General features: G+C 44.5%; 1 protein-coding gene across 2 annotated transcripts in view; it reads left to right on the top strand.

Annotated features, from left to right (window-relative positions):
- The window catches only part of LOC139751591 (protein turtle homolog B-like), a 900,734-nt gene that overhangs the window by 591,397 nt on the left and 283,595 nt on the right, over positions 1-25,742 (top strand). For both annotated transcript variants that reach the window (XM_071667192.1, XM_071667193.1), the window contains one exon: positions 16,875-17,077. In XM_071667192.1, coding sequence (XP_071523293.1) covers positions 16,875-17,077 — 203 coding nt within the window. The remainder of the gene's footprint in view (positions 1-16,874; positions 17,078-25,742) is intronic.

The following is a 25,742-nucleotide window of genomic DNA, read 5'->3' as shown; positions in this document are numbered from 1 at the left end:
CTCCAATATATATATATATATATATATATATATATATATATATATATATATATATATATATATATATATATATATATATATATATATATATATTTTATTCATATATTTATTATACTTTGTCGCTGTCTCCCGCGTTTGCGAGGTAGCGCAAGGAAACAGACGAAAGAAATGGCCCAACCCACCCCCATACACATGTATATACATACGTCCACACACGCAAATATACATACCTACACAGCTTTCCATGGTTTACCCCAGACGCTTCACATGCCTTGATTCAATCCACTGACAGCACGTCAACCCCGGTATACCACATCGCTCCAGTTCACTCTATTCCTTGCCCTCCTTTCACCCTCCTGCATGTTCAGGCCCCGATCACACAAAATCTTTTTCACTCCATCTTTCCACCTCCAATTTGGTCTCCCTCTTCTCCTCGTTCCCTCCACCTCCGACACATGTATCCTCTTGGTCAATCTTTCCTCACTCATTCTCTCCATGTGCCCAAACCACTTCAAAACACCCTCTTCTGCTCTCTCAACCACGCTCTTTTTATTTCCACACATCTCTCTTACCCTTACGTTACTCACTCGATCAAACCACCTCACACCACACATTGTCCTCAAACATCTCATTTCCAGCACATCCATCCTCCTGCGCACAACTCTATCCATAGCCCACGCCTCGCAACCATACAACATTGTTGGAACCACTATTCCTTCAAACATACCCATTTTTGCTTTCCGAGATAATGTTCTCGACTTCCACACATTCTTCAAGGCCCCCAGAATTTTCGCCCCCTCCCCCACCCTATGATCCACTTCCGCTTCCATGGTTCCATCCGCTGCCAGATCCACTCCCAGATATCTAAAACACTTCACTTCCTCCAGTTTTTCTCCATTCAAACTCACCTCCCAATTGACTTGACCCTCAACCCTACTGTACCTAATAACCTTGCTCTTATTCACATTTACTCCCAACTTTCTTCTTCCAAACACTTTACCAGACTCAGTCACCAGCTTTTGCAGTTTCTCACATGAATCAGCCACCAGCGCTTTATCATCAGCGAACAACAACTGACTCACTTCCCAAGCTCTCTCATCCCCAACAGACTTCATACTTGCCCCTCTTTCCAAAACTCTTGCATTTACCTCCCTAACAACCCCATCCATAAACAAATTAAACAACCATGGAGACATCACACACCCCTGCCGCAAACCTACATTCACTGAGAACCAATCACTTTCCTCTCTTTCTACACGTACACATGCCTTACATCCTCGATAAAAACTTTTCACTGCTTCTAACAACTTTCCTCCCACACCATATATTCTTAATACCTTCTACAGAGCATCTCTATCAACTCTATCATATGCCTTCTCCAGATCCATAAATGCTACATACAAATCCATTTGCTTTTCTAAGTATTTCTCACATACATTCTTCAAAGCAAACACCTGATCCACATATATATATATATATATAATATATATATATATATATATATATATATATATATATATATATATATATATATATATATATATATCCTGAAAAATTTATGATTTCTAAATATGAGTCAGCTCTGCAGACACAATTGTTTAAACTCCATAAATCTGATGATCAGATCCAATTTGCAGATCCAAAGAAACTTAACCTGACCTAAGTAAACCGACCGACCTACCCTAACAAACTTTCTCAAATTCACCAATCCTTAATCAAGCTAGATTTATCTAACGTAGCAAAACCAACCCAACCAAACTAACTTATCCTCACCTAAGCAAGATCACTAACCCCCCCATACCGGGGATTAGCCGCGGATTAAGCGCGTTATGTGCAGGTCGGGTTGTTCGCGTAGCTGTTCTTGTGGCCGACTTGCCTCAAGCAGGAGGAGTCTATAGAGAGGCTGAGGCGGTGATGAGATTGGAGTGCTGTCTCCCTTTCCCTCCTGGGTCATGACATCTTCATACAACGACAACCCTTTATCTTAAGCAGATGACGAATAAGAAGTTCTACCCAGTGGTCATAATGAGACCGTCGCTACTCCATAATTACATAATCATGTTCCTTATTTTCCATCAGAAGCGCTACTCTAGGATCCACCTCCGGTACAAGCTGGCCCTCCTCATTAAGGACACATTGTCCTCCCGTGGAAGAGCGCGACCGTTCGTATTGATCAGCTGGGAAACATGATGTATACTATACCGTATGACACAACCGAATCACTGAGAAACATTGGGTGAAAACTATCTTAGTCTTCAACCGCTTCATGACGTCACGAACTTCACGGACGCTGGGAGCAAAAATTGTTTCAAGTCGAGACGTCCGTCCAACTGAGACTGGACACATGTCCTCTTCCTTTGTACTCTTGTACTTCTCTTGGGCATTCATCAGCATGTATCCTCCGTGCACCACATGAAGATACCCTCAAGCATAGATCATTTGCTGTAGTTTCATCAGTGATAAGCGCGCTCTGCCCCTTGTGGTATGTCATTGTGGAGGGTCGTCATGAGACGATCCTATGGTAGAGCCATGCAATCCCTTCATGAGAGAACTCCCAAACATCACAGCGAACCTTCTCCAGACACAGTCCTGCGTGTCTAGCTAGCCACAGTATCAAGGCAAGACGGAAAGATCAAAGATTTGAAGATGGCTGAATCAACATGGTTATAATCTGGCAAATGTTCCCGTATTTTGAAAAGGTTCATCAGATATGCATGGAAATTGTATGATTGACATATGAATTATATTCATCCAGTTTTCCTATAGTTCTCTTTGATTTTGAAACATACAGACAGATCCAGGAAGGGACATAAGGCTTGAAAAACAAATCTAAAACACATGATCTAAACTTGGCTTTGCGAAGGGTCAGGAACATACGAGATTCTTTGAATACAGTGACCATTAAGGACACGAAATCACAGCCTATATTACCATATGAAAAATGTAAAGCAAGTAAGATATAGTGGCACATAAAACAAGCAGAGAACACTTAGATTTACATATCCCACATTAGCATATAGATGGATAGAATGCACGGAAACTTCAGGATCAACAACATTAGCATACGCATGCACATAGATTATGCAAAACTCTGCATAACTCTAAATATCATAGGCACGAGTGGGAACCATGGTCAATAGAGGTGTAACCTGCAGGTTCGTTGGCCAGACCCTCGTGACCTGGTAAGAAACCTGGTCCTTGATGGATCAACCAGGTGGACACGTGGTGAGTGCACGCGAAGCCTAGCCACACGGGACGAACAAAAGAAAACATAATTAAAAGTGAATCCAGATACGACCTGCGACCTCCACATGTTGCAGCCATTAACACCACTCAGCGTGAGAGCTGTTCCTGCCATCCCACAGCCGGTCTGATGTTGAAAGGTTTATTGTAATAACACAGACACGAGCCACGCCAGGCTCTGGTCAGCCTACAACTACAGACACGAGCCACGCCAGGCTCTGGTCAGCCTACAACTACAGACACGAGCCACGCCAGGCTCTGGTCAGCCTACAACTACAGACACGAGCCATGCCAGGCTCTGGTCAGCCTACAACTACAGACACGAGCCATGCCAGGCTCTGGTCAATGTACCATTACAAGCACAAGCCATGCCCGGTTGTGATCAGACTTACTGATCTGATCAATTGAGCATTACAGACACGATTCTGCTCCTTAACTTGCACCCGAGCTGGCTCCTCTGTTTCGCTTCATTCTACAAACCAAAACTTTTCCTTCTCGAAAGGTTTTGACAGAGTGTGGCACGAAGGTCTGCCTACCAAGATCCACTCACCTGCTTCCTTCCTCACTCTTCTTCATGTCTTCCTCCCTCTCTGGCCGGCCTTTCTCCGTAACTGCTGATGTATCATTCTCACCCTCCTTCCTGGACAAACTTCGTGGTCCTTGGGGTTTATCTCGCACGCCCTTCCTCCAATGTAACAATAGCTGGCAATGTATAGAGGATAACTAAACTCAATCATAGGCTGACGGTTCAACCCTGCGTCCCTTCACTTCCGTCGGATCTCCTCCTCCTCCTCCTCCTCCTCCTCGTCCTCTTGCTCAGTCAACGTCTTGTCTCGCCTCTTCGCAAATTCCTCTGTGAACTTGGATTTGGACAAGATTTCCCAGAGGAGCAGATGTAACATAGTTAAGATTAACGCCTCTAAAACCTAATTTCTTCCTGTTGTTCCCTTTAAAACTCCTTCCATTTTTTCCATCTCCCTTAATGATTCCATAGTTCCATCAGTCATTGTAATGAGCAGACTTGTTATCACAGCGGCATCGAAATCATCTTGCAAGCCTCACATAAGCAGGTAGTTAAGTCTATCTCTAAAGAACAGTGAGTCTTGCTCTTATTCTGAAGTTTCTCTCCCTATTAACACTTGTCTGATCATAAAAAAGGACTGTGCTGTCCTCAAAGACATACTAATTCACTTGACAGAGTCCAGCGCATCGCGACTTATCAACTCTACCAGTTTGACGTCAGGACTTGGTTCACTTGCTCTTTTCTTCCTCCTTGCCAGTAGACACTGGTCAGAGTTCTGCCTTCGCGAGGACCTTATCGTGCGCCCATTATTAGGTCAACCCCGTCATACTCGGGCATCCACCACGATGTATGAGTCCTACTGTACAGCCGCTGGCATCTCATAGGTGAGGTGTTGTGGTGTCTGTTTCTTTCCCTGCACCAGGTCTTACCGGACTCCCTTTTCTTTAATGTTACACCGCGGGTGAAAAGTCCCCATCGGGTGAGACTGTCTTCATCATTTGGCGGGAACGGAGTAAAGTCTAGTTGAGGAACTTGTCGCTCAAAAGGAGGAGTTCATCTCTGCCCTGTTTCTGAGGAGCGCAGTCATATGGAGCTGGAGAAGCCCTGTTCATTTAAGGGCCTGATCTCGATTAGGGCTTGTCTTGGTGAGTGGCGCTTCGACGAACGAGACAAAAGAACCATGCGCGGCTCTGGTCGCAGTCAATGGTCTGATGACTGTAACACCCCGGACCATGAGCTCTGGTCACAGCCACTACTGTGATCGCTGTAACACAACATATCCTGAGCTGTGCCAGGCTCAGATTACAGGCATCGCTCTGATCACTGCAACACAACAGATTATGAACTGCTCAAGGCTCTGGTCACTGCAGCACAACAGATTATGAACTGCTCAAGGCTCTGATCACTGCAGCACAACAGATTATGAACTGCTCAAGGCTCTGATCACTGCAGCACAACAGATTATGAACTGCTCAAGGCTCTGGTCACAGTAATATCACCGCAGATCATGATATGTGCCAGACTCTGGTCATAGTCACTGTTCTGATGGGAATGATCATCAAACATTGTTGTTCGCCAGAGTGACGTATCTTGAGTGGAGTGCAGCGAACACGTCAGTGCCAGCACTGTTGTAGCGACCTCGAAGCGAGAGAGCTGAATGTCAGGGAGGGACAACAGGGAGAGAATTTCTGTGTCCAGTTTCACGTCTCATAAAGGGCAACTGAGGCCCTAATCAAGGCCATCTCCTTAATGTTATTTTAAGGGTGAACAGCTAAGTTGACTGTGGGCCGACTACTGCAACCAGCCACACCATTCAATGATATGCGACAAAAATGGTCCAGCCTCAGATGAATAATGTATCCGTGTATAAGATGGCTCCCACCTCATCCCTAGTGATAGAACCTATCTGCATTTCATTCACTTTTAAGGCCACCGCCCACTGCATCCACCCACCACAACGACTCCCACATCTCTCACCGTCTGAGGCGGAGCCCCTCCTCTCCCCTCATTAGTATTAATCATAGCTTTAAAAAGTGATCTGATAGACTGGTCCTTTCTCCTATGATTCCTACGTGTGTGGGTCATAGAAGTTGTTCAGGGTATCAGTAGCGAACATGTGGTGGTGTCGTGGCACTGAGCTGTCTTGCTCTACTTCACTTCGTGTCCAGAAAGTGTCTTATGAAACCATTTCAGGTCTTGCCCGCCCCCCATCCCACTCAGGTGATGGATCTTTAAGACCTAACGTACTTCATCGGTTGGCTGACGATCTGGTGCGTCGGCTGACGATCTGTTGTGTTGGCTGACGATCTGATGTGTTGGCTGACGATCTGGCATGTATTTGATGATCTGGTTTGATGGCTGACGATCTGGTATGTCGGCTGACGATCTGGTGTGTTGGCTGATGATCTGGTGTGTTGGCTGACGATCTGTCGTGTTGGCTGACGATCTCTTGTGTTGGCTGACGATCTCTTGTGTTGGCTGACTGTCTGCTGTGTGGATTGACTCTCTGATGTGTTGGGTGACTGCTTAGGGCGTTGGCGGACTCTCTGGGGAGGAGTTGGCTGACTGTCTGTGACAGATAACTGACAGGTTAGGGTTTTGTTTTACTGTTTAGCGTGATGGCCAAATGACTTTGGTGTTTTCTGACAGTCTGGTGTATTCGCTGACTGTCTGGTTTGCTCTCTAACTGTCTAGTGTGTTACCTGACTCTCTGATGTGTTGGGTGAGTATCTGGTGTGTTACCTGACTGTTTGATGTGTTTGGCTGGTTTTCAAACGTGTTGGGGGAATGCCTGGTATATTAATGTGTTGGCTGACAGTGTGGGGTATTAGTTGACTGTCTCTGAGTGTTGATTGACTGCTTAGGGTGCTATGTGACTGTCGGGTGTTGGCCGCATGTCTGGTGTGTTGGCTGACTGTCTGGTGTGTTGGCTGACTGTCTGGTGTGTTGACTGACTGTCTGGGGTGTCCTGAGATCTTTTCCCTGTTCGGTCTGTTGGCTGGCCTTGTGGTGTGTTGGCTGACTGTCTGATGTGTTGTTTGACTGTTCAGTATGTGAGCTGAGTGGCTGAGTGTGTTCGGTAACTGTGTGAAAACTCAGATGTGTTGACTGAATGTTTCACGTGCTTGTTAAGTGACTGTTTAATGTTGTCTAACTGTCCTGTCTAGTGGATGATTTTCTGGCGCGATGGTTCATTGTCTGGTGTGTTGACTGGCTCTTTGAGACGTTGGCTGGCTTTTTGGTGTATATTCCTGTCATTTTCATGAGCGCTGACCGTCTGACTTGTTTGCTGACTGTCTAGTGTTTTGGCTGACAGTATGGCGTGTTTCTTGATGACTGTGTTGGCTGACTGTATGAGATGTTAGCTGATTGGTGCAGTGTCTGGTGTATTGACTGATTATCTGATGTATCATTTGACTGTCTGATTTGCTGGCTAACTGTCTCGTATCTTTAGCTGAATCTGGGCGACGTGTTGGGGCTGCCTGTGTGCTGTGTTGGCTAATTACCTCGCGTGTTGGCTGACTGCTCGGGATGTTTACTGACTGTCTGGAGTGTTGGCTATCGTCTGAGGTGTTGGCTGACTGTCTATGGTATTGGCTGACCGTTCACTGTGTGTTGGGTGATTCGCCGGAGTACTAGCTGTCTGATGTGTTGGTTAACTGAGTTGTTAGCTGAATGGACGGTGTTTGGGATGACTGTTTAGGGCTGAGTGACTGTCTGTGGTATTGGCTAACTGTCTGATGTGTTGGCTGACTCCCTGGTGTGTTGTCTGGGCTGTCGGTGGCTGTCTGGTGTGTTGGCTGACTCTCTGATGTGTTGTCTGGGCTGTCGGTGGCTGTCTGATGTGTTGACTGACTCTCTGATGTGTTGTCTGGGCTGTCGGTGGCTGTCTGATGTGTTGGCTGACTCTCTGATGTGTTGTCTGGGCTGTCGGTGGCTGTCTAGTGTGTTGTCTGGGCTGTCGGTGGCTGTCTGGTGTGTTGGCTAACTCCCTGGTGTGTTGACCAACTGCTTAGAGTATTGGCTGAATGTCTGAGTGTTGACTGATTCTCTGAGGTGTTGGCTGACTATCGTGGGCACTGCCTAACTGTCTGAAGTGTTCGGAGACTGTCTGCTACATTGACTAACTGGTTAGCTTGGTGGCTTACTGTCTGGTATATTGACTAACTGTCTAAGAGGTTGGCTGACTAGCTGGGGTGTTGGTGATTATCTGCTGTGTTGGCTGACTGTCTGCTGTGTTGGCTGACTGTCTGTTGTGTTGGCTGACTATCTGATGTGTTGGCTGACTGTCTGCTGTGTTGGCTGACTGTCTGCTGTGTTAGCTGACTATCTGCTGTGTTGGCTGACTGTCTGCTGTGTTGGCTGACTGTCTGCTGTGTTGGCTGACTGTCTGCTGTGTTGGCTGACTGTCTGCTGTGTTGGCTGACTATCTGCTGTGTTGGCTGACTATCTGATGTGATGGCTGACTGTCTGCTGTGTTGGCTGACTGTCTGTTGTGTTGGCTGACTATCTGCTGTGTTGGCTGACTATCTGATGTGATGGCTGACTGTCTGCTGTGTTGGCTGACTATCTGCTGTGTTGGCTGCATATCTGATGTGATGGCTGACTGTCTGCTGTGTTGGCTGACTGTCTGCTGTGTTGGCTGACAATCTGAGGCGTTGGCCGATATGTTTTTTATTTATTTATCTATTTATTCATTTATCTATATATCAACAATGAATTTGTTGCTTAGACTTAGTCGTACTAGGAAAATTATCACCAAGGCTTTAACGAACATCTTTGTTATTATTGGCTTACGTTTGGGTAATTCTATATACCATCATCAGATATTATCATGGAAGGATAACATGTAACATCTACATTACGAGTTCCTCTTTAAAGCATAAAGTCTAAAATGCTGCCTAAGAAAATACACATCACAATAGCTCATCATGAAATGAACAGTAGAGAAAGAATGAAGAAAATTGATAATGACCTACAAAGAATCCTACTTTATCTACAAAAATGTAGTAAAACTTGACTTACGTCAATTCAACACAATATTTTGTAAACGAGATCATAAAATTCTACAATATTAGTTAACATAATAACCACCTCGCTCATCCGCTTCATGTGAATGAATATCCCGAGCTCAAAGATCTGTGTCGGCAGATCATAATGATGTGATTACGAAACTCGACAAAGGTAATCGGGTTGTTATATTAAAGGGAAATGATTAGGTTCAAAAGAATGTTTGAGAATACTGTCGGATACAACGAAATAAAGAACCATAGATTGTGATATATTGTCCCTAATCTTGAAATATAAAGATGAAGGTAATAGAGTCTTAAGGAATGAAAATACGAATGTTGTGATTAATGACGAAACGTATTGACAATTACAGTATGTGTTTAGCTCCCGACTAGGCCTTGTGTACCGTCTGCATAAGGAGGATTGTCCACTGAAACCTATACTCTCTACAGTCGTTACTTTCAGAAAGTTACAGGTTGAGCTAAATTCTTCTCTTCAGTTATTCACCAATAACTAATAATGAAGTTACAGTAAAGTGTTCTTACATTCAGAAAGTTACAGTTTAGCTAAATTCTTCTTCTTCCAGTTATTTCACCAATAACTGATAATGAATTTACAGTAAAGTGTTCTTACATTCAGAAAGTTACAGTTTAGCTAAATTCTTCTTCTTCCAGTTATTTCACCAATAACTGATAATGAAGTTACAGTAAAGTGTTCTTACATTTGTAATAGATCTGTAATCTGGATTTCAGTCGTTGCGTTACAACCAGTGTTGACGGTGGAATCTTTTGTGTACAAACTATTCTCCTTCGGAAACCATCAGTATACAGCTCCACTGACGGTCTACCGACCAATATAAACACAGGTTGACTGGGTCGCAGTTTCAAGGGTTTATTTTCGTTGTCATCTATTGACTGTTTCTTTTGGTTCAGCGACGCTAAATCTACGCAGACGGATGGCGTAATGATGGGTTCACACACACACGACCCCCTCCTCCTCCTCCACATGGTTCGACATTAGTTAACGCATTTTTATGGCACCGTGAAGGTATGTACGTACGTGGCTGGGCGTATGTCTGTCACATTTCAAACCTTTATCTTATAGACGCTATGTGGGTGATCCATTTCTCATTTAAGTCTGTGGATGAAATTCCTTTATTCTTACGTTATTTCAATTCCCGACGTAAAATCGATGAATTTACCTCGGTAGCGGGAAGAAGAAAATGACACCCTCCTCTTTCTTCGTATTAAGACTAGTGAGCGTGGGTATTCCTTCATAACTTCAGTGTGCAGGAAACTAACTGTTCTCTGGAAGAGAATTGCTTTTTATAACTCGATCGGGTATTACTGGCACCTGGTGGTAACCCTGGCCCACACTAGCATTACCTGATGGTGGTAACCCTGGCCCACACTAGCATTACCTGATGGTGGTAACCCTGGCCTACACGAGCATTACCTGGTGGTGGTAACCCTGGCCATACGAGCATTACCTGGTGGTGGTAACCCTGGCCCACACTAGCATTACCTGGTGGTAACCCTGGCCATACGAGCATTACCTGGTGGTGGTAACCCTGGCCATACGAGCATTACCTGGTGGTGGTAACCCTGGCCCACACTAGCATTACCTGGTGGTAACCCTGGCCATACGAGCATTACCTGGTGGTGGTAACCCTGGCCATACGAGCATTACCTGGTGGTAACCCTGGCCATACGAGCATTACCTGGTGGTAACCCTGGCCACACGAGCATTACCTGGGGGTAACCCTGGCCATACGAACATTTTATATGTGTTCTGATTGCCTTAAATTCCATACTGAAATTGAAACGGAAATAATTTACATAAAGACGGTTTTCCTTTAAACTTCATTAATGTGTATATTAATTAAACACTCTACATATTACCATTTCCTTTAGTAAAACCATCCACTGTACCTAGAAATGTTATACATTTTGCAGTCTTTATTCACTGTGAGGGGCGGTTTATACACTTCGTAAAAACGGACTATTTTCTTACGTACGTTGTACCCACAGGTTAACATTACAGTGAGTTTTAAAGCAAGCTGTACCATCCAGTCATTTTTCAAGTTCATGTTCCTACGGAGGTGTAGCAGTCGTCTTTTGTTTTAACAGTATAAGCGCAACAGCTGTACTGTTTTGTATACTGGCAGGACAGAGGATCACCTCAGAACGCGCATTTTACGAGCGCCCGAGCCACTCAGTACGAACGAAACCACCTAATTACCGAACGACCAACACTCTCAACCATACGAAACTATGCTCACACCATTGAACCGGCCAGTGAGGGCAGCGGAGTTGTCTGTACTGGCCAGTTGCTCAGCAGACACCGAGCTGATAATACTGGAGTTCCCTCCGTCCTACAGGATCAAAGCCGATATAAGTAACAGCGAGGTATGGACGGAGTTACGTGTGTTTACACATAAGTTTGATAAGGTTTAGGGTAGAACTCTCTTGTTGCTTATAAATGTATGTTCTAATGTTAGGATATTTGATTAAGAACGGTAGAATTTTAATCCAGTCTAGGAAATATTGTATCTTGCATTTACATAAGTCGTGTTTTTTTAATAGCATAGTTTTATTTAGGTAAGATTGGATGCTGTGTTATTCACAATAGATTTTTCTTTGTTCTTTCTCGATTATTCACGTTGGGCTTTTACGATCTGTGTTTTCTCAAAGAACACTTTCGACTTCATGGTTTGAACACGAACTCATAGTGTACATGTTACATGCACATTTGCATATCATCCTTTCTTTATATTGTTCTAATGATTGTATGAATATCATTACTGAAACGTACAGCAATAATACCAAATATGTTCATCCAAGTTCCAGTGTTCATTTTTCGTATATATATATATATATATATAAGTATATATAACATACAATCCTCCAACAGCCAGGATCGATCCCGGGACCCCTGTTGCACAAGGGTCCCGGGTTCGACCCTGGTTGTTGGAGGTTTGTGTGTTCTATGAAGTCCGCGTTGATATGCACTTTGTTCGTGAGGTGGTTTGATCGAGTGAGTAACGTAAGGGTAAGACAGATGTGTGGAAATAAAAAGAGCGTGGTTGAGAGAGAGAAGAGGGTGTTTTGAAGTGGTTTGGGCACATGGAGAGAATGAGTGAGGAAAGATTGACCAAGAGGATATATGTGTCGGAGGTGGAGGGAACGAGGAGAAGAGGGAGACCAAATTGGAGGTGGAAAGATGGAGTGAAAAAGATTTTGTGTGATCGGGGCCTGAACATGCAGGAGGGTGAAAGGAGGGCAAGGAATAGAGTGAATTGGAGCGATGTGGTATACCGGGGTTGACGTGCTGTCAGTGGATTGAATCAAGGCATGTGAAGCGTCCGGGGTAAACCATGGAAAGCTGTGTAGGTATGTATATTTGCGTGTGTGGACGGTATGTATATACATGTGTATGGGGGTGGGTTGGGCCATTTCTTTCGTCTGTTTCCTTGCGCTACCTCGCAAACGCGGGAGACAGCGACAAAGTATAATAAAAAAAAATATATATATATATATATATATATATATATATATATATATATATATATATATATATATATATATATGTATATCCCGGAGCAGAGGTGTTAGCTGACACAGCATGGTGGATTACAGAGTTTTATCCACAGGAAATAGTAAGGCAAAGACACCAAGCTTTCATCTATATCCCAGGACAGCTTCAGGGCAACTCTTGATGAATAGACAAAAGCTTGGTGTGTCAGCGGACCCATGTCCTGTGGGTGTAATGGATTATCCTCCATGGTACCATTGTGGTTATCTTTACACACACACACACACACACACACACACACACACACACACACACACATATATATATATATATATATATATATATATATATATATATATATATATATATATATATATATATATATGTGTGTGTGTGTGTGTGTGTATGTATATATGTATATGTATATATATATTTTTTTTTTTTTTTTTTGCTTTGTCGCTGTCTCCCGCGTTTGCGAGGTAGCGCAAGGAAACAAACGAAAAAAATGGCCCAACCCACCCCCATACACATGTATATACATACACGTCCACACACGCAAATATACATACCTACACAGCTTTCCATGGTTTACCCCAGACGCTTCACATGCCCTGATTCAATCCACTGACAGCACGTCAACCCGGTATACCACATCGATCCAATTCACTCTATTCCTTGCCCTCCTTTCACCCTCCTGCATGTTCAGGCCCCGATCACACAAAATCTTTTTCACTCCATATTTCCACCTCCAATATGGTCTCCCACTTCTCCTCGGTCCCTCCACCTCCGACACATATATCCTCTTGGTCAATCTTTCCTCACTCATTCTCTCCATGTGCCCAAACCATTTCAAAACACCCTCTTCTGCTCTCTCAACCACGCTCTTTTTATTTCCACACATCTCTCTTACCCTTACGTTACTTACTCGATCAAACCACCTCACACCACACATTGTCCTCAAACATCTCATTTCCAGCACATCCACCCTCCTGCGCACGCCTCGCAACCATGCAAAATTCTTGGAACCACTATTCCTTCAAACATACCCATTTTTGCTTTCCGAGATAATGTTCTCGACTTACAAACATTCTTCAAGGCTTCCAGGATTTTCGCTCCCTCCCCCACCCTATGATTCACTTCCGCTTCCATGGTTCCATCCGCTGCCAGATCCACTCACAGATATCTAAAACACTTTACTTCCTCCAGTTTTTCTCCATTCAAACTTACCTCCCAATTGACTTGACCCTCAACCCTACTGTACCTAATAACCATGCTCTTATTCACATTTACTCTTAACTTTCTTCTTTCACACACTTTACCAAACTCAGTCACCAGCTTCTGCAGTTTCTCACATTAATCAGCCACCAGCGCTGTATCATCAGCGAACAACAACTGACTCACTTCCCAAGCTCTCTCATCCACAACAGACTTCATACTTGCCCCTCTTTCCAAAACTCTTGCATTCACCTCCCTAACAACCCCATCCATAAACAAATTAAACAACCATGGAGACATCACACACCCCTGCCGCAAACCTACATTCACTGAGAACCAATCACTTTCCTCTCTTCCTACACGTACACATGCCTTACATCCTCGATAAAAACTTTTCACTGCTTCTAACAACTTGCCTCCCACACCATATATTCTTAATACCTTCCACAGAGCATCTCTATCAACTCTATCATATGCCTTCTCCAGATCCATATTTTGAAGGTTTGTTGAATGTGTTTGATGATAGAGTGGCAGATATAGGGTGTTTTGGTCGAGGTGGTGTGCAAAGTGAGAGGGTTAGTGAAAATGATATGGTAAACAGAGAAGAGGTAGTAAAAGCTTTGCGGAAGATGAAAGCCGGCAGGGCAGCAGGTTTGGATGGTATTGCAGTGGAATTTATTAAAAAAGGGGGTGACTGTATTATTGACTGGTTGGTAAGATTATTTAATGTATGTATGACTCATGGTGAGGTGCCTGAGGATTGGCGGAATGCGTGCATAGTGCCATTGTACAAAGGCAAAGGGGATAAGAGTGAGTGCTCAAATTTCAGAGGTATAAGTTTGTTTAGTATTCCTGGTAAATTATATGGGAGGGTATTGATCGAGAGGGTGAAGGCATGTACAGAGCATCAGATTGGGGAAGAGCAGTGTGGTTTCAGAAGTTGTAGAGGATGTGTGGATCAGGTGTTTGCTTTGAAGAATGTATGTGAGAAATACTTAGAAAAGCAAATGGATTTGTATGTAGCATTTATGTATATATATATATATATATATATATATATATATATATATATATATATATATATATATATATATATATATATATATTCCCTACGACTCCACGGGGAAAATGAAACACGATAAGTTCCCAACATATATATATATATATATATATATATATATATATATATATATATATATATATATATATATATATATATATATGTGTGTGTGTGTGTGTGTGTGTGTGTGAAGGTGAATTCGCAGTTTGCGAGGAATTCAGATAGTTTTATTCAACATGTATTTCCTCTACATGTTGCACAATATGTTTCACGTAGATAATCCACTTCATTAGCTGCAAACAATTCATACAGTTTTTAAATCCCAACACCAACACAGAGACTCGTGGCCCGACCTCTTACTGCCCTGCCCAGGTATACACTGGCCTGACCGTTAAAGGGAAGGTGGAGGGTTGTTTTGTGGTTAAGTGGGATTGTGTGGGGGAAATCGGCCTGGGTAACGAGATGTAGTTAGGAAGCCATTTGTTTACCAAATGGCGTCCTAGCTACGTCTCTTTGTTGTATATCAACAGACTGTTATATTTCTCTCTTGTGTCTCCCATGATGATGTGATTATTACACGAAAGTACACTTGGGAATTTATCGGGTTTCATTTTCCCCGTGGACTCATAGGAATATATATATATATATATATATGTATATATATATATATACTTGTATGCCGCTTCTCGCGTTAGGACAAGTAAAAGGCCTCCTTCTCTCGCATCCATCTAGCTGTTACATGTAATGCACCGAGGACCCACAGACCCTCCATGGTTTCCCCCAGACACTTCACATGCCCTGGTTCAGTCTGTTGACAGCACAACGCCAACTGTACACCACGTCGCTCCAATCCACTTGATCCCTTGCACGCCTTACACTTTCCCACATGTTCACACCTCGACCACTCAAAATGTTTTTCAGTCCCTCCTTCCATCTGCAGTGTGGTCTCCCCTTTCTGACACATATGCCATCTTCGTCAGCCTCTCGCCAGTCATTCTTTCCATATGTACAAATCATTTCACCACACCCCCCTTCAGCTCTCTTAACCACACTCTTCCTACTACCACAACACTATCAAACTACCTCGAACCACATACTGCCCTTCAACATTTCATTTCCAACACATCCAGCCTACTCCACATATCCTCAACTGTAGCCCATATCTTGCATCCATGGAACATTATTGGCAATACTGTACCGTTACCCATCCCCCCCCCCCCCCCCCCCCGCACGATAGCTATCGCATTTTCATACATTCCTCAATGCTCTCAAAGCCCTCGCCTCCTCACCCGCCCAGTGACTCACTTCCGCTTCCATGATTCCATTCGCTGCTAAGCCCACTTCCAGGTTTGTAAAACACTTCACTCCCTCCAATTTTTCTGTATTCAAATTCAGCCCCAACTAACCTCTCCCTGCTAAACCTAATGCGCTTGTTTTTATTCACGTTTACCCTTAACTTCCTTTCACACTCTTTCTCAAGCTCAAACACCAACTTCTGCAGATTCTCACTTGAATATGCGGCACGCCAGTGCTGTGTCGTTAACAAATACAAATCAACTCACTTCTCAGGCGAACTTACCCCGTACAGAATGCGTACTCGGCCCTTTAATCAAGACTCTTGCATTTACCTCCCTCACCACCCTATCCACGAATGAATTAAAAAGCCGTGGTGACCAACTTCACTTGGAACCATTCACTCTCCTCTCTTCCTCTGGAACTTACGTCACAGACCCTTGATAAATCCTTTGCGCTGCTTTCAGTAGCTTTCCTTCCACACCAGATATTCGTGGGTCCTTCAACAAGGCATCTCTATCAGTCCTATGAAATGTTTTCTCCAGATCCATAGATGCCACAAACAAATCCATCTGCCTTTCTAAGTATTTCTCACAGACATTCTTCAAAGCAAACCCCTGATCCACACAGCCTCTGCCACTTCTGAAACTATATTGCTTCTCCCCAGTCTGACACTCTGTACATGCCTTCATCCCTTGAAGTACCGCCTTCCCATATACCTTACCAGGTACACTCAGCAAACTTATACCCAGTCAACAACACCATCTCCCCCTTTCTTAAGAAATTCAACACAATACCACTTTCATCCACTAACCTCATCTCTCTTCGCCAATCCAATTTCCATGACTCTCTTTCTCATACCCACCTACACACACACACACACACACACACACACACACACACACACACACACACACACACACGTATGCTATCCTGCCCTGCCTCAGCAACGTGCTCTCCTGCCCCACACTAAGCGTCATCGTTGCCCTCCCTCAGCTATGACCTTCGGCCTGGCGCTGGCGGCAGCCACTGGGTGGACGAGACGGTGCTAGGCACACGGGCCACACTGGACGTTACCGGCAATCCTGCCCGCTTGAGGCTGACCGACGTGCGACCCTCAGACGCCGGCCACTACAAGTGCCGCGTCGACTTCCGCTACCAGCCCACCAAGACCACGCGAGTCAACCTTCAGGTGATCGGTGAGTTGTGAACCACTGTTGTTGTTGTTATTATTATTGTTGTTGTTAGTGACATGATTGTTGTCAGTACAGTATCCTCTCAGTCACCAAGATGTCTAGAAGGAGTTGTAATCATCCTCTTGAGAGAAGGTTGTAAATTTTCCACTTCACAATACTCTTAAGGGAAGAGCTTGAGTACAGCAACACTTGTGTTGTAGAGGAGTTACGTACATCCTGCAAATGCTGCAGGTATTCCTGCAACACCTTACTCTTGGGGTGGGACTGGCTGTTCTTGAGTGTTACTCAAGTGATTGGGTCAAGGACGAGCGCTTGAGTCTGAGTGATAAGGTCAGGAGGTTCATCAGTTGAACATTACGTGAGAGTTGTGAGACAAGCTCTATCATCAACACTGAAGGTTGTACAGGATCGTCAGTACAACCCAGCAGAAATGTTTACCTACAACAGTTCTATCGATTTCATCAATTCTATGTAATTACATAGGTAATTACATAAGTAGTTCAGAGCAAAATCATTAAAGGCTGGGTAGACATCAACTCTGGGTCTTTAGTACGGTATCCGTCATTGTCCAAGATGCAGGATATCATGAGATGTACATATACACACAGCTTAGGATCTACTGCTTATAGATGGATCATTATGGTATCCAAACATATGTTTATGGCTTCCAGAAATTCATTGACATCCTTATCTTACTACCTGGACCACGAATTTAGATATTTCCAAATTGCTTTTAAAAAAAAAAAAAAAAAACGTAAAAATTCTAGACATCCACCTATATTTTGAGTCCGTCGCCAGTTATTGATTATATGATTTATTCACCTTTCAACAGATTATTCAGAACTGTTGACTTAGATTGTGACAACTCGTTTTGTGATGCCTGAGTTTTCCCCAGATAGCAGCTGACAGTCGCAACATCGCTAAGGGGGGAATCTGATGATGTTTGTCTGATCTTGAATGTGTTCCACTCGTTAGAAGTTACTCTCGGCTGTGGTGGTGGCAGGTAGTGGCGTGGATGGTGTGTACTCGTAGAGTCTATTGAGTGTTATAGTGCGAGAGCAACACAGGTCAGACAGACGGAACACGCTACGTCCACATGCTGAAGGGTTTATATCTGTTATTGATGAAGCGTTCGAGAGTATGATGTGTACTGCTTCCAGTAATGCCATACCAGACCTCGCTGAGCTGAGGAAGAATATCAGTTTCAAGGAAAGAAATGGAAGTTTGTAGAACACTTGAGGAAATATTATCGAAATTCATCACCGGAATGTTGTGAGGAATCCGAGCTGTGCTAATTCTGAAGCACCTGCTTATGTCTTGTGTATGTCTCCTCGAAAACTCTCGTACCATCCGACCACGAAGGATATTGGGAACTTCGCGTGCCAATTATTGACTCGCTGATGAACATGTTTCCTGACTGCATCAGCGACGCGAGGTGAGGATCCCGGTGTCTGGAGAGATGTAAGAGTGTTCCTAGTTCGGTGTTGCTTCCTCTATCGGAAATTCGTCTAAGGCCACCGTGACGCGAGGCAGGGAAGGGAAGCCGGGCTCGGTTGCACTGGACATGATGCTGGACCACACAGTACAAGGACCTCCGAAAAGTTCACAAGATATCGCCGGTCGAACATGGAAAAACAAGTGTGTCTGAATGGGAACTAGTCTATCGTGAAGTTTTCGCTCACCAGAATGTGTTGCGATAGATATCTAATTCAGAGCTGATGTACGACAGGCAGAACTCTCACCATGAAGTGGCACAGAACGAAGAATGTTCCTTCGATGATAATGTCGAAAAATGTGTCCAGTTCAAACTGAACCATTTTGCTGCTCAAGGGCACGTATATGACCCAACCAAAGTCTTGCTACTGAACGTCATTGATCATGGAGCAGAAGCGTTTAAACATTTTCGTAAGGAAAGATTCAAGTTAAAAAAGAAAAATCAGAAACAATTTCAGAACTAAAACTTTTACGCTTCGGTTACTAAGGAACAGCACAAGCACTGGCAGTTACTGTGGGCCGAGGCGCCAGAGCACATTGCTCACCCACAGAGAGAGTTATAGATATGGCCCGAGAGAGAGAGAGAGAGAGAGAGAGAGAGAGAGAGAGAGAGAGAGAGAGAGAGAGAGAGAGAGAGAGAGAGAAGAGAGTATCAGTGAATGACGATGTGGCGTCACGATTCGCTGCCAGTAAACCCACCTCGGTGTTCGACGGCCACGTTACCACAGACCCAACTGAGCGCATGATGATTGCTGAACTCTGAGACAGAACTCACTGTGGAAGACTCCACGTTTGAGCTGGTGATAAAGAGAAAAAAAAAGATAAGGCTACTCTATTTCATGACACAGATTCGAACGCTGCACATGACATTTCAAAAGGACTTCGGCAAAGCTATTGCACAGTGACCAATTTACTGTGTAAGCAGCTTGTAGTTTGTCGTCTTCGATGCGGTCTTCGATATCTACATTAAATTATCTGTTAAAGAATCAGAACGGCTTCGCACAGAGCTTCAGATATCGGAAGTGTCGAGTTGACACACACACACACACACACACTGATTTCGACGTGCCGGTCCCAGTTCATATCGACAAGCTCTGGGCAAGTTCGTACAAAACTAACTTGTATTTAGTTACCCACAAGTTAGCATGCTCACAGTTTGTTCAAAGTTCAGTACATTGCAAGGGGAATGGTTATGAATGAGGACACCATTCCAGCAGAAGTACACTCTATTAATAAGTCAGCTGTAATTAGATATTTTGCTGGTACACCTGAGGGCGCTAACCTGCAGTTAACTGGGCTATCGAGCATGGAGACTTTTGGGTTGTTATTCTATCGAATGAAACAGACGTTGTACTTCCGATGCTGATATGTACAATCATCTTTAATACCAAAGTGTTACAGGAGTCTTGGTTTCGATTCCTTACTGGAAACTGGATAGAATCGTCTATGTATCACTCCGCAGGACTTGCTTGTGTATCACTCCGCGCACTACTTGCACTTGTATTACTCCGCGTTATGTTTTGCCGTTTTACAACATATGATTATGTTGCACTGTTCCTCTAAGATAACTCTGTGCATAACAAACACTTGTGAACTTGTAACTGTGCCTTTCCTCTGCAAGTCCCACAGTGACAAATGATCATGGAGTCTGTTGCACACACGGCTAGCAAGTCTTGGTTGGGCCAACGATGCGCAATGGCTTGATGAAGATTCGCGTACTGACACCAGTTGATGATGCTTTGAGCAAAACTGGAACTAAATAGTGAGCAAAGAAGGAAGAACCCGTAAACTTCCCAACCGAATTCGGAGAGACGAGATCCCTGCAGCAACAACGGCATGGTCTCGTTAATGTTACAAGAATGTATCTTGTCACAATTTGGTTGTTTAGATACGATAGCCGACACCTTCGAGGAGTTCCAATGTATCTTACAAAAAATAGAAAAGAATAGACAGATATCTTAATATGCCACCAGCGTCAAGCTCAGTCCAAGGACATATCTAGCGAGTATACACTCTATCACCAGGAATATACTTGACCTTTTAGATAACAAGATGTAAAGACATCAAGACTATGGCTGGTAGAAATGGAGAGACTCTTGCTACTATAGCGCACACAGCTACCATGTTCACTGATGGTTGTGTGTGACACTTGCCACGTCATGTCGTGTAGTTGTGAGGGGTCATGGGGTCACGGTTGTGGTGTTGTATGTACCGTAAATACACAGGAAAATGCTGAAATGTAGCCTCAAATATCACCAAGGTGAGGGGTCCCTAATGTGTATTTTTTTGGAAGTCAGAGTAATTCGCTGATCATGATATACATGATCTAATATGCTAATATTCTGAAAGTGAGTGTAATTTACGATACATTGGGTTTGCATACACAAATTGTTAATTTACTTCATGTTTTTACCAGTAATTCTAACATCAAAGTATCACAATTATTCACTGAAGTTTTTTCGTTTAATCATCATCATATAAACGTTAGCAAAACTCCTAGTCCAGTCGATGAAAAAAAAAAAAAAGGGCTGTCATCGAGTTTCTTGACCTCATAAAGATATATGTGACACCATAATCATCAGTCCACGAGCAATAGGACACGAGAGATCATGTATGCACCCCCGAAAATATCCCGCCATCTTGGATAATGGACGCGGCTAAATTAAAGCCCCGGAGTTCAAATGTCCACGAATGTATTTTTGTTCTGAGTTAGTTACGTTATCAACACAAGATTTGCCTGGGTTATTTCATGGTACCTGGATGGTGATTATAGATAAGAGGAACCCCCAGGCTCCCAGAGCCTCAACAGGAACCCCAGGCTTCCAGAGCCTCAACAGGAACTCCAGGCTCCTAGAGCCTCAACAGGAACCCCCAGGCTTCCAGAGCCTCAACAGGAACCCCAGGCTTCCAGAGCCTCAACAGGAACTCCAGGCTTCCAGAGCCTCAACAGGAACTCCAGGCTTCCAGAGCCTCTACAGGAACTCCATGATTCCAGAGCCTCAACAGGAACTCCAGGCTTCCAGAACCTCAACAGGAACTCCAGGCTTCCAGAGCCTCAACAGGAACTCCAGGCTTCCAGAGCCTCAACAGGAACTCCAGGCTTCCAGAGCCTCTACAGAACCCCAGGCTTCCAGAGCCTTAACAGGAACCCCAGGCTTCCAGAGTCTCAACAGGAACTCCCAGGCTTCCAGAGCCTTAACAGGAACCCCAGACTTCCAGAGCCTCAACAGGAACCCCAGGCTTCCAGAGCCTCAACAGGAACTCCAGGCTTCCAGAGGTCTCAACAGGAACTCCCAGGCTTCCAGAGTCTCAACAGGAACCCCAGGCTTTCCAGAGCCTTAACAGGAACCCAGGCCTTCCAGAGCCTCACAGGAACCCCAGGCTCAGAGCCTCAACAGAACCCAGACTTCCAGAGCCTCAACAGGAAACAGGCTTCCAGAGCCTTACAGGAACCCCAGACTTCCAGAGCTCAACAGGAACCCCAGGCTTCCAGAGCCTCAACAGGAACTCCAGGCTTCCAGAGTCTCAACAGGAACTCCAGGCTTCCAGAGCCTCAACAGGAACCCCAGGCTTCCAGAGCCTTAACAGGAACCCCAGGCTTCCAGAGCCTCAACAGGAACCCCAGGCTTCCAGAGCCTCAACAGGAACCCCAGACTTCCAGAGCCTCAACAGGAACCCCAGGCTTCCAGAGCCTTAACAGGAACCCCAGACTTCCAGAGCCTCAACAGGAACCCCAGGCTCCCAGAGCCTCAACAGGAACCCCAGGCCTCCAGAGCCTCAACAGGAACCCCAGGCCTCCAGAGCCTCAACAGGAACCCCAGGCCTCCAGAGCCCCGGCATGAACCATAGTTACCCAGAGCCAAGTGTGAACCACATCATTCCTCAGCTTCGATACAAGACACAGGCTTCCAGAACCTCAGCATGAATTCCAGGCCCTGTGAGCTTCAGTACGAACTGCAGCACCAACCTAAGCCTCTACCAGTGATGCATCTTTGAGAAAGACATCCCCTCTCCCCCAGATCAAACAGCCACGAGTATTTGGTGAATAACACGTTCATATTTCATGATGTGAAATCTATTGAAAATTTCAAAAGAATTCTACATCTCTCAGTGTCTTTCCAGAACTATTTTGCTCAGATCTCTACACCTCTGGTTGCATATATGACACGACGTGAGCAAAACTCGTCTTGCACAGAAAACACAGTCAGTTTCCACAAACGCTGAATTGTTTTAATGAACGAAGTGATGAATTATTGATGGGATAGTCAATTATTGCAAGGGCACACACTGAGTCACTGCAGCTCAACATGTATTCATCAGGTACAGAGCCACACACACACACACACACACACACACACACACACACACACACACACACACACACACACACACACACCTGTTCTGCAAGTGAGGGGAGGAGTACACAAGCAATAGATAGTAGTGATTAATTAACGTAAGCTGGTAAACGCGTTGCCTGCTAGCTTTTGTTTCGTCTAAAAGTATACATAAAGCAAGTGGGATTTCTTTCATATCGTAAGGAAGATAGCATTGGCATTCATTCACTATGTTTAAAGGTGAGTGTAAAGACCGCTGGATGCATTCATACAAGGGAATGAGTCCACAGTGAACCAGAGGAAGGTGAAACAAACTAGTTCTAGGGAGTCATGCATGGCAATGAGTGCACAGTGAACCAGAGGAAGGTGAAACAAACTAGTTCTAGGGAGGCATGATGTAAGGCAAGACCTTCGACTTGGTTCCTCGTCAGACAAGCTCCACTAAAGCACCAAGATAACATAGCTGGGAAACGAAAAATGGTTGGCGTAACTGTGAGGAAAGCTGAGTTGGATATCGAAGCTGTGGACTGTGAGGTATTTATGAATGAGGCTGGGAGAGATAAGACGAGTATCCGTGATAACAATGAGCACATGATTAAGGCAGATCAGCTGACGAAAGAGTAATGGAACGTGATAGCCTTGCCAAAGAACATAAACATCATCAGTAGGCAATACGAGACGTTGGTAATCTGATAAACCCTGTAAAGGGACATGATGATGATCGTAAAGTTTGAGGATACGTGCAGTATGGGACTCTGTAGAAGGGTACGAAAGACATGGGTGATAATCTGAGAAGTAAACACTCTGTCGAGGAACCTGACTCAGAGATCAGACATCTTGGGGACACCATCCTAGTGTGGGACCACAATGACTGCAGGGACTCACGGGAAAAGTAGGGGAATGATCAGGTAACCAGTCTTACCTCGTACAGTAATAGATGAATGATAGAAAATGGTGGGAAGTAGGTGGTAGGGACTAGGAATAAAATTTTGAGATCGAGGAGGAAAGCTGGAGACTGGAGAAGTGGGACAGAGATCTGGTGACCATGATTCAGGTAGCCAGAACAAGATATTGAATCATGTGCTAGAGATGACGGTTCACTTAGCCAGACACAGAGCAGTCAGGTAAGTGCCTCGGACAATTGATGAAGGCTGAAGAGAACGCACACTCTCCAGGTCATATGTGGTGATGACGCAGATCCCTAATGAAGTGATAGATAAGGAGAAGGTTACGGTTGTGACTGCAGGATATGGTAGAGAAGTGGGTCGCTCCTCACCTGCGACAGGCAGTACAGATGGAGGCTGGCAGACGTGGGCCGATGACGGTCTTTGGGCTGGTGAGAGAAAAAACATACTCTAAATAAGGAGGAAAGAATAGTCTGGGGAGCGGATGAAGTGAGAAAGTTCGTGGTGCGATGGACTTACCTAATGCAACTCTCGAGTTAGAATTAGTGAGGTGAACCTGTAAATAAGGGGAAGGAGTGCAGTCCATCTCTGAGGGTTACCTCTGACGTGGAGAGGCGTAGCCAGGAGACGCTGCAGCAGAGGGGTATTGGTTAAAAGTGAGACGAAGCGAGAGAGAGAGAGAGAGAGAGAGAGAGAGAGAGAGAGAGAGAGAGAGAGAGAGAGAGAGAGAGAGCAAAGGCATCCAGTTAGGAGAAGGATGAGTCAGATGGAGCCAGAGTGCAGAGAGAAACACTCCCATCTCAGACCCAAGCAGACAAGGATTGCGAATAAGTTCAAACCCCAAATTAGAATTCATGTGCACCAGTGTGGACGGTCTGGCGGTAAACGGTTAAGATGTGGAATTCGTGGAGCGAGTATGGGAGGTCAGCCCGTAATGCAGTTAGAGCAATGGAGAACAGACTCATTAGGGAGATAAAACATAGACTTATCTGTCTAGAGAGATCCACAGCAGCAGGAAAGACCGAAGAAGTTAGGAGGGGAAAAAAGTCTGGCTTTCTAGGTCAGGAAAATTCGTTGGACAACCCAGTCAAGTAGTCTTATATAATGGGAAGACTTATTACAGGAGAGGTAAACATAGCGGTCCTGATAATGTACAGTCCTCCAAGAAATTGTAATGACCTCGATCCGTCGTAATCTATAACACTCAGGATCGTGAAGGAAGGAAAGATGATAGTCCTGATAATGATGGATTCCAAGAGTATGGACGAGGAGAATCTTAGATTGGTAAGGAGATAGGGAGTCGTGGAGACGTTAGTTTCTGGAATGTATACAGCGGAATTTCCTTTGTCAACACGTTCCTCGGCATATACGAGTCCGATGGACAGATACACTGGACCATGTCTACACACACACACACACACACACACACACACACACACACACACAGTGAGATTGGAAGCGAAAAAAATGAGTTACCGTCGGCCAGTTGGTAAAAGAGATCACGTAGTGCTGGATTTCCAGTATGTGGTGGGGCACTAATGGGGCATCAATAAGGAGATATAAATCGTAGTAACTAGGCAGGATTAGATGTTCTTTTGAAGAACATGAATTGGGAACTGAACCATCTTTGCCAGAGTACAAACCATTGGTGTGGAATGTCTGTGATAACATAAAGGAGGAGTTAGAGAACAGATACCATTCGCTGTTAATGGGGAGAAGAGGACGACAACGAAAGAGAATTATGACGATGGACCTTCATGGTGTAACGGTTAGCGTTGCTGAGCGTGACGCATTCACGGGCCGCCCAGGTCGAGCTCATACGTAGCTCTTGGTTGCGACAATCGGTCCACAATCAACACCCAGCTATTCATCCTCCCCCAGGGGTTGGTCGATGAAGTGAGTACCTAACTTAGGGTAAGGTATATGCATACATAG

Source organism: Panulirus ornatus, chromosome 11, assembly GCF_036320965.1.
Source record: "Panulirus ornatus isolate Po-2019 chromosome 11, ASM3632096v1, whole genome shotgun sequence".
Classification (NCBI taxonomy): domain Eukaryota; kingdom Metazoa; phylum Arthropoda; class Malacostraca; order Decapoda; family Palinuridae; genus Panulirus; species Panulirus ornatus.
Note: the sequence above shows the minus strand (reverse complement) of the source record. Positions and strands in the feature narration are given on the sequence as shown.